At 54.6% G+C, this 13,250-nt stretch overlaps 1 protein-coding gene across 1 annotated transcript in view; it reads left to right on the forward strand.

Annotated features, from left to right (window-relative positions):
• Positions 1-13,250, forward strand: part of LOC103675064 (store-operated calcium entry regulator STIMATE) — a 52,919-nt gene that overhangs the window by 30,676 nt on the left and 8,993 nt on the right. The window contains exons 2-4 of the mRNA XM_040628694.1: positions 4,316-4,364; positions 6,118-6,213; positions 9,591-9,712. Of these exons, the coding sequence (XP_040484628.1) occupies positions 4,316-4,364; positions 6,118-6,213; positions 9,591-9,712 (267 nt within the window). The remainder of the gene's footprint in view (positions 1-4,315; positions 4,365-6,117; positions 6,214-9,590; positions 9,713-13,250) is intronic.

Here is a 13,250-nt window from a genome sequence, read left to right on the forward strand (position 1 = left end):
ACCGCTGAGTGCTGCACACCCCGACAACCTCTCCCTGGCCCCACTCTCCATCCCCCACGCCGCTCCTTTTCCTACTAGGGGCTCTTTCAGGCCGGCAGCCTGCGAGTCCGGTCTGGTGTCCCTGCCGTCCTGCCTTCAGGGTCTGGACCTACACTTGAGTTGGGCCCTGTGCCCCAGCCTTCGGCCTCAGGCCATGTGCTGGCTATGTTAGAGAGGGTGGATTGCACTTGGCTTTGGCCTCGGGCTCCATCTGCGTTCCCTGCCTCCTGCGGAAGCGAAGATCAGCTGTCCTAGAGCTGCGCCTGAGCCGCTCTCTACGTGGCTTCCAGGGAGCCGCTGCCAGGCTCCGGCGGGAACAGACTTGTTTCCATGGGACTGGGTGCCTGGCTCACTGTCCGTGAGGGACTCAGGGTCAGCTCCTTATTTCTTGTGCACAGATGTCTCGAGCCTTCCAGTTTACCGCACCCCTCCCCGCCCCGACACACCAAAACAAAACCAGAAATGAGTGGAAGTGTGCCGGTCCTCACCTCTGGAGGCATCCCGGAGGCCACATCCACCTTGTCAGCAGATCCTGTCAGCTCACCACTGAAAGTACAGCCAGGCTCCCACCTCTTCTCCCTCACCCTCTCGTGCCACCACCAGGGCCGGGCACCCACTCACCCAGGCTTACTATGGTGGCCTGATCTGCCTCCCTGACCCCACCATGGTGCCCTCAGGCCACTCTCCGCACAGCAGCTGTGGGCCACAGCCCCTGCCCCGTGGCTGCCCCCAGGTCTCCCTGGCCACAGGCCCACATTCTTGCGGTTCAGGCCCAGCCCTCCGCCCGAGGGCTCTTCCCCAGAAGCCTGTGACTGTCCCCTCCTTTCCTTCAGGTCTTGGCTCACCTTCCAGACCTCCTGATCAGCAAACCCGCTTCCCAGACCTCTCTCCTTTCCCGCTTTAGTGTCACAGTTGCCATCTTCACACTCTCCATGTATTCTCTCCCCACCCGGAGAATGCAGGGAAGGCAAGGATTTTGTCTATCTTGTCGCCTGAACGCGGCCTGTCACACCACAGGCCCCTCAGTACAGCACGACTGGTGAACAAAGTTTCCTGAGTTTTCCTGCCATGTTAGATCTAGAGGAGCTCTTTTAGTGTTTCTTCTGCGTTTAATTAAAAAATAAAAAGATTTTAGGCGCTGAAATATCCTAGGGAGAGGGGATGCCAGGTGGAGAGGAAGAAGGCAGGAGTCACACTCCTCTGTTGAAGGAGAACTTGAAGGCGTTCGCAGTGCCGTCTGAGGTGCTCCTGTGTGAGACCATGCTCCGAGCACGGACCGGCACACGCACACATCCTTCTCCCTTCTTGTCCCAGAGCCCCCTGTGACCCACACCGCATCCCCAAGTCCCACTTTGCTGTCCTAGCACAGGTCTCTGACACAGGTTGTCTTTTGTTTTTAGTTCTTTAAAAGCAGTGTGAAAATAGAAGAACGTTTTAAACCATTCAGAATGATATAGAAGGCCTGCTCCCCTGGACCCTACCTAATTCCTTTCATCAAAGGCAGCCATTGTTAATAATAGTCACGTATCCTGCTAGGGAAAAAACACGCGCATAACACCAACATAAATATTTATCCTTTAACAATGGATATGAACCAAAAAAGTGGATATGAACAGAATCACGGGAGGCATATTATTCTGCAATTTATTAATATAATAGTCCATGCCGATGACCTTGTTGTTTCCAGTGACAGCCTAACATTGCATCGTACCGTGACGGGGATCCCCGACCCCACACTGACGGACATTGGTTTCTCTCTGGGTTTTCGTTAGGGCGGTATTACAGTGAAGAGCACTGTACAGCTTGGCCCAGGTTGCAGTAATGCGTGTAGAAGACACACGTGGCAGTGCCTTGCAGGTTAAAGGCACCTGGGCACTGAAAATTCTGATCGATATTGCCAGATGGACCTCTGAATGGCTGTACTCACTCATGATTTACAGCATGTTTTCCTCCTAACTTTTTATTTCAAAAAAATGTTAAACCTACAGAGAAGTCTAACTAGTTATTTAATGAGTACTCAAATACCCTTCATCTAGGTTCTCCGATTACTGTACTGCCACATTGTTAGTGTGCTAGGGCTGCCATAAAGTACAGGCTGGGTGGCTCCAACACCAGAGCTTGCTTCTCTCACGGGTCTGGAGGCGGGAAGTCCAGGTCCAGGTGTGGGCGGGTTGGACTCTTCCAGGTCTTTCTCCCTCGGTTTGCAGACGGCACCTTCTCCCTGGGGTCCTCACGTGGTCGCCCCTCCGTCTGTGTGGGTCCTAATCTCTTCTAAGGACACCAGTTGTGTTGGATTAGGACCCACCCATATGACCTCATTTTACCTTAATTACCTCTTTTAAGACTTTGTCTCCAACTACAGCCACCTTCTGAGGTCCTGGGCGTCAGGACCTCAACATGGGAATTGGGGGAGTGGAGACATGATTTGGCCCATAACACATTTGCTTCTCTTTCTGTGTTATAGATCACATTAATACAAATGATAAGTGTATTATATAATAGCTGATACTGTATTTATTACTTCTAATGTATTAGATCATTTATCATATAGTTACTTTATGTAATTGTAATATATTGTGGGTGATTTTTTCCCTAAACCAATTGCAGGTGAACTGCAGCCATTCTGATACTTCAGCGTGGGTCTCTGTGGAGTGACAGCGTTCTCCTCAGGTTGTGTTTATTTTATGCGGATGGGGACAGATTCCCCTGAGGTTGAAGCACAAATGCGCATGACGTGGCTCGGGTCCTAACGGGGGCTTTCCCTCCAGATGGTGTTGTCCTGGCCCAGTTTCCTGTGCACCTCCTTTCCGAGTGCCCGGTGAGACTGCGTACTTGTGGGGAGGAGGCCCCCTGCCTTTGAGAACCATTTGGGCGAGCAGAACCTCTTGGCCCCATGTCCAGACCCTTGGACGTTGTTGATACTTTGGATCTGTGATGCATCCACAGAATGACAGGCGTCCTGACAGTTCCTCCTGCTTTTTGGTCTGTTGAAGTATCTCTCTGAACACAAGACCTGTTTTGTTTCTGCGTGCAGACAGTCCTCGCTGTGCAAACTGCAGACGGCTTGTATTCATTTAGAGAAGTAGGGTCCTTCGATCTGGGCACCGAGGTCTTCCTCCCTTTCTCCTCCTCCTCCTCCTGCACCCTCGTTGGCAGCTCGGGGCTCTGCCGGAAGTGAGTTCTCGCCTCCTGCCTGTAAGAACGAGGCACGTTCTGTGGGCTTGCATTGGTGCATCTCTTCCTTGGTACTTTCGTGAGGAGCGGCAGCACTTTTCAGGGCTGGTTTTCGTGGGTAGACGTGTGGAGACAGTCTGCGTGGGCTTGTGTCTGCAGACCCAAGGTGAGGATGTCAGTCTGGGTGGTCCTCACCATCTGAGGTTGGCCTGTGGCTGAAGGAGCACCCCACCCCCACTGGCTGTTCTGTGGCGGGGTGCACCCCTGCCTGGTGCTGAGGCTCAGCCAGCACTTTCTCCAGCCCCAGAAACCCGCCATCTACACAATTCAGAGCCATTTGTCTAAAACACAATTCCGACCATGTCTTTGACTCTGCCTAGCACTCTGTCCCAACTTTCCCTTCCCTACAGGGTTCATTCCAGACTCCTTAGCCTGGCATTCAAGACGCTCCATCACATGGCTCCTGCTCAGTCTGTCAGTCGTGTTATGTCCCTGTGAGCTGGTGGTGTGTGCTCTGTCCCCTCCTCCCAGTGCAGCCTCTCCTGACCAGTGTCCTTCCAGGCAGCCAGGGCTGGTCCTCCTTTGCTTGTGACCTCACCCCGCCTCAGACATACCTGTCCTCTGGCACTTGCCTCACCAGATGGATACGTGCCTGCCCTCCTGCTGGACACCTGCCTTTGCCTTTGTCTCCTCGGTGCCAGGCTCGGAGCGGGCACCCAGTGACTCTTTGGCCAGAGCGGATGGGGGGCTGAATGGTTCTGTCATTGGGTGTGGAGCAAATCCTGGAGCTGGAAATAGCCGCGGTCCACCTGGTGGTCTCCAGGCCCTCTCTGAGAGGACCTCGGCACAGAGGAGAAGAAAAGCCAGTTTTCCACATGCTGTGAGGCGTCGTTCTTCCAAGCGTCCGGTTCTGAAGAGGCTGAACTGGTCACCAGCAGCACAGGGCCTCTGTGACCTTCACAGCTTAGTGTATGTTGTCACATGTTAAACGAGCAAGGACCTTAACTTAGTGTCAACCCCGAGTGCGCTGATAACCCTTCTTGTGTGCATTTTGCCTTGTTGTCGCTGTGGCAAGCTGCTGAATGTGTGTGTTTTCTTCCAGTCAAGCGCTTCAGAGAACCAAAGCACGAGAGACGGCCGTGGAGGATATGGTGCGTATGTATCTCTTGACACCTTCCTAGAATGCCGTGGACTCTCTGGGGTTTGTTGTGGGGGGTGGGGCGGTGTGAGCGATTCTGCATCACATGAGGTGTCGGACTCGCCTAGTTGAGTTAATCATCAGGAACTACCTCTAATACGAAAGACTTCTGTTCCCCTAGAGAACGTGGAGCGCTGCCTGTACTCGGTCATCACACAGCCGCCCCGTTTTAGGAAACGGCGCTGCAAGCTCCTTTAATTATGTGCCTTGTTGTCAGGTTGTGAGAAATCCTTGCGCTGCGGTCTGTATGTGTATGCAGAACATTCTCTAAATCTGGGGATGAGTCCGATGTACCATGTAAATGCTCCTCTCCCCAAAACTCGTCTGCCCTGGTCCTAGGGTGACCCCGTGGTGGCAGTTCCTCCTTCGTAAAAGGGTGGTAGAACTTCGGACACCGCCTTCAAAGACTGAACTGCAGAAAAAAGGAGACAGCCAGCCCTTCAGGACAACATCACGTCCACAAGAGGCGGACGCTCCTGGCTGCCTGAGGCTTGCCGCTGTGCTAACGAAGCAGCCATTTTCCCCTCCAGAGGAGACTTCCCGTGACAGGCCCGTTACGGCACTTTGAGCATGTGCTTGAGTGATTTTCAGTGCCTTATTTGTGAATGTTGATCAGTCTTATTTTTATTTTCCCCAATCGGTTTCTCTTGAATCTGGGTGGCTAGCTTGGGCCGGGGGACCCGGGGTCTGGGATTGCGGCACACTGTGGGGCACACGTTGCTCTTTGGGGACTTCTACTTTGCCATTATTTTAGGAAATGATTTTCAGGTTTCAGTCCTAGGGTTAGTCTGGATAATCTCTAAGGTCCGTTTGGTCCTGAGACCCCGTGGCTGCTGTCCCGTGCCCGTGTGCCCCTTCATCACCTCCTTCAGTGGCCCGGCCCAAGCCTGGATGCCCAGCCTGGGAGGCCAAGAGAGATGGCCCCAATCCAGAGGTCCCTCAGCCACAGACCACCAGTGGTCTCCAGGTGTTTGTGGCGGAGGAGAAACTAAAGGCCCCCCTCTGGACAGGGCAGCAGGGTATCCCCATACTTAGTACCCTTGTTTTTTTCTTTTTTGAAACTGCCATCTGCAGCCCACAGGCCCAGTGCGGCCTCCTGTCCATGTTCATAACCGAAGTGTTACAGGAATGGTGGGCTCTGCGGCCGCTTTCACACGCAGTGGCAGGATGACCGGTTGTTGCAGGGCCGAAGATATTTACTCTCTGACCCTTTACACCCCGCTGTAGCCCAGTGCTTAAGTGGCAGCAGCCGGAAGTCTCTGGGGCTTCAGCTGCAGGGCTGGGTCTGTGTGTCTTGTTAGTCTCGCACAGACGGCCTTTAGCTCGGAGGGACGTTGAGCGGGAGCTCTTCAAACTAGAGGTGCCTTGGACTTCATCAAAAGCTATGACCCAGCATTTCATTTTGAAGTGACAAAAAGTGAAAAAGTAAACACACCTAGTTTAAATACGTGCTTAATGTGTTTAAATATGTGTTCTAAATCAGTGGCCTCTTAGGGAGTTCAGATGCAGTGTTACTGAAGGTTTTCAAAGGTCACTGAGACGCCAAGCCTGAGTTAGTACCAATGCCCCCAGAAAGAGGCGACCAGTAAAGGGAAGGTTGAGAGCTCCCCAGTGGCTTTCTTCCTGTTTCAGGCTTCTCATTTTCCCCAAATTGGGTGTAACCCTCCTGTCAGGATGGTAACAAGTGCTGATCCTATTTTGTACAGGTTTTTAGACACTTCCAAACAAGCCATAGGAATGCTGTTCATCCACTTTGCAAATGTGTACCTAGCAGATCTGACCGAAGAGGACCCTTGTTCACTGTAAGTGGCCCATATTTGAGGACAAACATCACCCATCCCTCCACCGGAAATGTAGACTGGCCTTGCTTTCTGCCACCAGCCATGTTCCCTCTAGCCTGCGGAGGGGGGAGCCCCCGCTTTTGTGCTCTGTTCTCCCCTGAGAGACCGTCCTCTCTGTGCTGCCTGTGGGTTCAAATACACAGCTGTCAGCTGGCTATTAGGGCTTTCCCTGCTGAGAGTTGCCCAGTGCGTTGGCTCTCTGCTCATCCAAGCTCTAGCCCTTGGTGTTCTAGTGACCCTTATGTCTCCCGGCAGGGAGCGGCCCCTGGTGGGGCAGCATAGTGCCCTGAAGGAGTGTCTCTGCTAGAACAGGACACACGGGGGGCTTCTCTGTGGTGCCAGCCACTCAGAGTCAAAGCCATTGTTGACCATCATTGACCTCTTTGACCTGAAGACCATGGGTGGTTCCAGCTCATCACTGCAGTGTGCCTTCCACACAGCCCCCCACCCTGTGCAATCTGACCGAAACCCCAAATGGAGCCTCTCTTAGCAGATGGAGCGGAAAAAGAGGCTCACCTGCCCTATCCCGGCTCCATCTCCTACCTTCTTGGCTCAGACTTGTTGCTCCAGTCATGCTGTGCTAGGGTCCTTCAACCGCACCAGCTGTCTCCTGCTTCTGTGCCTTTGCTCACGCTGCCTCTGCCTGGAACACCCCCACCACTGTCCTGCCCTGCCTTTGAGAGAGCAGGGCGGGGGGCTGGTGAGTCCCTTGCCAAGCGGTTTCGCGTATATTTGAGATCATGTGGACTGGAAGATTCTTTTAAGCCTCCTTTTTTGGTGACTGTGCAGATTTAGTCCAGGCCCAGATTGCAGAAGGAAGTTATGAAGTCTCCCTGCCCAGAGTCTTTCTCTAAGACTTAGAAAGGTTATGATCTGTTTGGATATTTGGGTATAGTCCCAAAGTGGGGGACTGGAAAGGTGATCCTCCCGTAGGGGAGATGGTTAGGAGATGGTTGTCCATCCAGCTCTTGAGCCCCCAGCAGGCTGTAGTCATCCTCCAGTGAATCATCTTGCTGTCGTTGGCCGGGATAGATTAAGAGGCAGTGACTGGTGCCAGAGGCAGTAACCGGTGCCAGAGGCAGTAACCTCACTCCCGGTGCAGCCTTGGCCGCATGGCTCTCCCCTGCAGCACCTCCCTTGCCCGTCTGCAAAAAAGATGATACAGCTTTAAGAAGGATATTGATAAGCAGAATCACAGCCAGGATGGAGAAGGGGCTGTTGACAGATTCAAGTGCTCAGCCTAGAGGAGAAAGGGCCCAAGGTGGAACTTGGTATAGTGAAGGCATTTGACTGAGAGGCCAGACTGAGCCCCACTTTGCTCCCCTGTCCTGTGTGTCCCACCAGATCCCCAGGATTCCTGTGACGGTTTCAGGAGTTGTTGAGTATAAGCAGTGGAAACTATAGGGTCACTTCTCGGCGAGGGAGTTAACAGTTCAGTTGGAGGATGTTGTTGTTACAACTTAGGAAAGGTGTGAGAGCCCCAGCAGTGGGCAGGAGAGCAGGCGGTGCTTGGGAGTGGAGGGCGCCCGGGCCCTGGGATCTGTTCCAGGTCCTGCCATCCTGGCTCTGCCCTGTGACTTCTTACAGGTGGAGGACAGGCTGGGCTGGCCTTGAGGCATCTTACGGGAATCTGCAGACCAGAAGGGACGCCGGCTTCTGCTCCGGGAGAGGAGAAACTTACAGAGGGGGACGAGCTGCCCCCTGTGGCTGCAGGGTTCCCGTGGGCTGGGGGCTCTGCTCCTTACTCCGTCTGGACAGCTTTGGGAGGGAGTTGAGCTTTTGTGACGTCCAGGGTTCTGTGATTCTGAGGGGCCGTGATTCAAACCACACATTTGTATGGCGCCTACCACGTGGCAGGCGTTGTTCGCACATATTGACTCATTTGATCCTGATAGCAGCCCTACAGTTCAGCCCTGCAGTTTGTTATCCTCGTTTTACAGCATGGGGACCTGAGGCACAGAGAGAGGACAGAACTTAAATTCACACAGCTTAATAGTGATGGAGCTGAGATCTGAAGCCGGCCAGTCTGCCGGCCTCATCTGTGTTGGGTAGAGCGTAGAGAACATTCTGTCTTTAGTCCCAGGGCCTGGCGCACAGTGGCGTAAATAATTGGTGAGGGAATGAATGAATTGACGTGTGTCTATCAGGTATTCTTGGGACTTTCAGGGCGAGCCTCAGATGTGAGAAGCCCTTGAAACCAATTAGATGGAAGCATTTGAGAGCATCTTAGGCCAGGGCCAGCTGTGAGCCTGGAGAAATTGCCTTGGACACGGCTGCTCTGCCTGGTCTCTGGTCTGAGAGTGACCCCTTGTGATGTTAACGAGGAAGGGCAGGCGGGAGACACCGCTGTCCGCCCTTCTGGTTTTCTGGCCACTCCAGGGCACCGCAGGGCCGGGAGCATAGCAGAGCAGGGCGTGCTCCCTGCAGTGTCAGCATGTGCGTGGCGCCAGGGCCTTGGTCTTTAGGTGGGGGTTGAGAATCTGCATGAAATGTCTCCGGCCTCAGCACCTGGAAAGCACCACCGTTGGTCTGTGGCATCTGGAACTACTTTGAGGGCTTTCGAAGCCACTTGGCATCCCAGAGGGCTGGTACCTGACCCAGTGACTGCCTGTCTCCAGCTCTGTCTGTGGTCAGGGTGCCCGGCAAGATCCGGGTACAGGGCCCTTGAGGGAGGGCCTCTCCTTGGTGAGGGAGAAGGTGTGTGTCAGACACATGGAAACAGACCTTACAAGAACACAGGATCAAGGTGGGAGAGCTCTACGGACCCTTCTCCTTTCCTTCCATCATCCTGCCTTTTCCAAGGGAGTAAACCTCTCTCTAGAAATACACTTGCTTCCATGGCAGGCTCTGAAACATGGGTATGAGTGAGGGCCCCATGACCCTGCCCTCTTCGGTCTAAGAAACCCCAGAAGCCATGTCTTGAACTGCCCTGGGGCAGCAGCACTGGACTGGTGCCGTGGGTGTGAACAGCGTCATGGAGCAGATTTCTTTGAATGAATCAATGTTTTCCTATTGATGTCCGTGGCTGCTTCCAGGCTCTGTCTTGTGTCAAGTCTTCATTTGGTGGGAGCGTTTGAGGTCTTTCAGATTTCTTTGTCCCTTGTCCACGCCTCCCTCAAGTTCTTTGACCCCGATGAGTGTCAACACACTGTCATGGGGAGGCTTCGCTGGGGCTTCTGGGAGTGAGCCCTGCAGCCTCTTGCACGGGCCCCCCAGAACAGGCGAGTGCTGGGACATCAGGCTTGAAGTTGGCCCTGGTAAGCACAGGGGCCGGGCTCAGGGGCCCTTGCTGCCCGGGCGGTGCTTGCTGACGGCGCTGCTGTGTCCTGTCCTGCCAGGTACCTCATCAACTTCCTCCTGGACGCCACCGTGGGCATGCTGCTCATCTACGTGGGGGTGCGCGCTGTCAGCGTCTTGGTGGAATGGCAGCAGTGGGAGTCCCTGCGGTTTGGCGAATATGGTAACGTAGCACGGACGTTGGCCGGGCTGTGGAGGGGGCTTCCGGGGGGGCTCTGCTCCTTGCCCCAGTCAGCTCTCCGGGCCAGTGGGTTGAAGGTTCAGGAGCTGGTGGCTGTCTCCTCTGTGTGGTGGTGGGGCTGGTTCTGGGGCCTGAACACCGTCCCCCTGCCCGTGTCAGAGTGCCACACATCTGAGGTGTGGAGGTGTGCACTTCACTGCCCCTCGATGGCAGGAGCCAGGAGACCCTAGGCTCAGGGAGGGCACAGCATTTGCCTGTTCCACCAGAGGGCACCGGCGGCCTCACCTGCAGGCTGTAAGGCCACCTCACTCTGCCAGGCTTCTCACCGAGCTCACACCACCTGCCCACCTCGTTAGAGAAATGGGGATGGCTCTAGGGTTGGGAGGTGGTCTGCAGGGAGGTGGCCCCCTTCTGCTGCATGTCTGTGCTTGTCCTGTCATCGGACCACCTCACTACAGCGGCTGCAAGGTCAGGACTGGAGGGTCCATCCCCCACCCTGGGTTCAAGTTGCCTTACTGTCTCCTGACTGGAGGCTGGCCCCCCACCAGCACTGGGTGCATGCAGTCACCAGGGGCACCAGGTCCATGCTCACTCGCAGAGACAACAGGTGACCTGTGGCTGCTGGCTCATCTTTACCCCCTCCCCTCTCCTCAGACCCCCAGGACAAGGGCCTGGTTAGGAAGCTACCCTCCCACTCTCTAAGCACAAACACATTGCCCCCTTTACTTTGTATGCCCAGAGAAGCGGCTGGCTGTAGCCTCCACAGGGCTGTGGTGAGAGTGCCTTCCTCAGGCCTTGCCACACCCCGGGCATTCAGGACCCAGGGTTAAGGGACAATGGCAGGTCTCTCCCACCTTCACACCTGGCCCCTGCTGTCTGGGAGCAGGAGCTCTTGGTCTCAGTGGGAACAGCATCAGCAGGACCTCAGCCACCTAAGGACACACAGGACAAGAGGGAAGGAATTCTGGGTCTCCGCTCTCCTTTCCTGGTCACACCTTCCACAGAATTCATGGCTCTGGACCTCAGGGCCACTCACTCCTGGATGACTGAAGACTCACAAAGCACTAATGTGTAGAAGGGGAGCCAGTCCGTGGAGCTGGCTATATGAGCGCCTTGGGTATTTCTAGAAATCTTGAGTAATTGTTTGTCTCTGTTGAGCGGAGATGAACTCAGGGGAGGGCTTTTCTTAGCCCCGTTACTTGATGCCTGATGAGTCACGGACTTAAGATAGCGTCTGACACACGGTGTATGCTCCTGTGGCTCGAGAGAAGGCTTCTGAGAAGCCCCGAGTCATGACCCCTCTGTTTGGAGGACACACATGGACCACAGCGGCGTCATCCTCATTTATAGGCTAGGTACCCGGAGGGGTTAGGTGATGCCAGAAGCCAGCGCACAGCTGGGGGTGGGCATGGCCTCATCTGCCGTCACCTCCGAGAGCAGTGCTTCTCACTGCCGGCTGCTGAGATCTGTGCTGGAAGGCAGTGCTCTTGACTCAGCTGTGGTGACCAGCACTACGGGAGATCCACAAGACAGCCAGTCTTGTGCCACTCGGTGACCCCCCACCCCCCCGCCCCAGTGGGAGAGCAGGTCTGGTCCTGGAGTACCACCCGTTGCCATCGTGCTGCGTCCCCAAGAGTGGATTGGAAGGAAGAGGCAGTGGTGGTTTGAGCCTCTTGCTTCCATGTCACGCCGTCTTCCCAGCGTCTTCAAACCAGGGTGTCCGCAGATGCCCATCCCAAGTCCTCCCTCCCCGGGCTGAGGGAGGACAGCTCACGTCCTCTGTTACCTGATTTCTGTTTCTATCTGTGTTCTTGTGTCCTGTCGCTGCTGTAACAAATGTCCACAAAATTGGTGGCTTCAGACAACAGGTTTCTCGCCTTACAGCTGTGTAGCTCAGACATCCCGCACGGTCTCGCTGGCTACAGTCAGGGTGTTGGCGGGACTGGTTCCTTCTGGAGCCTCTAGGGGGGCATCCATGTCCTTGCCATTTCCTGCTCCTAGAAGCTGACTGTGCTTCCTGCTCGCGGCCTCTTCCACCCCTGAGGGGCGTCAGGCTCTTCTCACATGGTAACATGCTGACCTCCCAGCACCTCCTTCCAGTGCCCTTGTGGGTGCGCCGGGCCCACCTGGACACTGCAGGATACCCTCCCTATCTTAGAGGCAGCTGGCTAGCAGCCGTACTTCCCCTGGGCCACGTCACCTAACATGGTCACGGGTTCCGGGGACTAAGATGTGGATGTCTCTGTGTGGCCATTGTTCCACCTGCCACACCTGTTACGCCTGTTAACTGGCCCGTCCTTTTGAGGCAATATTTCCATGTAGGCCCCATAGCTCTCTTCTCAGCTAAATGAAGAAGGGGGGCTTGTGTTCTAGGTGCTTCCTTTGTCCTTAGGGGAGAGGGTGAACTTGCCGACAAGCATGTGGGACTTGGGGAACAAGCCACACAGCCCTGAGGGGCAAGACAAGGTGATAGGTGTGCTTCCTTGATGACCAGACAGCTTTTCCCCCAGCGGAAGCCCTGAAAGCAGGTCTGTGTCCCATGGCACCAGTGGTCTGTGGGCTTTGCTGCCTGCCCCTGTTCTCATGTTCCCTTCCTGAAGCCTTGGGAGACAGACGTGTTCTGTCTGTTCATTCCCTATCCCTGCGATTTCTCCTGAGGAAGTTATTCAACAAAAACAAAACACCCATCTACCTGAGGTTGTCCAGTGTGGTAAGAAGCAGGACATATCGAGGATGCCTGGCGTGTCTAGCCTTGAACAGTGAGACAGTGGGGAACATCTGAGAGGCTCTCCAAGGAAACAAATCTGAAAAGCAGACTAGCACACATGCTCATTCCAGCTGGGGCAGCCAGTGGTCTGGGTGCCGAGGAGGAAGGGAGTGTGGAAATGCGTTTACAGGGGACTTTCTTCTTTTTTCACCATGTTTTTTAACTGTCTTATTAAAGCATGTAAGTGAAAGACGACACAGCCGTGGCCGAGCTGTGGCGCTGACACTCAGTAGTGTGGGGGCAACGTGGGGCTCGGGGGAGGGGGGAGGAAAGCCTGTCCCCCTCTGACGGTCACTTCAAGCTTACGGGCAGACGGAGCAAGCACATGAAGCGAGCAGGTTTCCTTGTGACCTGAAGTGTGGCCCTTGGTCTGCTGACTTGAAACACACCGGCCCCCATTTAGAGATGTTTCCTACTAGTGCTTTCTGTGTGTCTCCTATCTTAATGATTTTTAACAAATATTTTGATCTGTTATTTCTGAGAACTTTCCTCAGTAAAGTCACATAGTGGACTGAAGGGATTCCGGCACCCCATTAAAAATCTAGCTAGGAGAGGTCGTGCTTCTGAAGTGGTTTTTTGGCTCAGACGTGTCTAATCCCAGAAGTGAAAGTAGGACGAGCTCCGAAGAAGCCCTGACGGCTCTCTGCATGCTTTCTGTAGCCTTCTCCCAAGGTTTTCCAGAAAAGGGAATGGCCTGGTGTTGTGTCCATTACAGCTTCATGAAGGCATTCGCTTGCTCCTCACTGCGTATGG

This window comes from Ursus maritimus, unplaced genomic scaffold (assembly GCF_017311325.1).
Source record: "Ursus maritimus isolate PB19 unplaced genomic scaffold, ASM1731132v1 scaffold_14, whole genome shotgun sequence".
Lineage (NCBI taxonomy): Eukaryota > Metazoa > Chordata > Mammalia > Carnivora > Ursidae > Ursus > Ursus maritimus.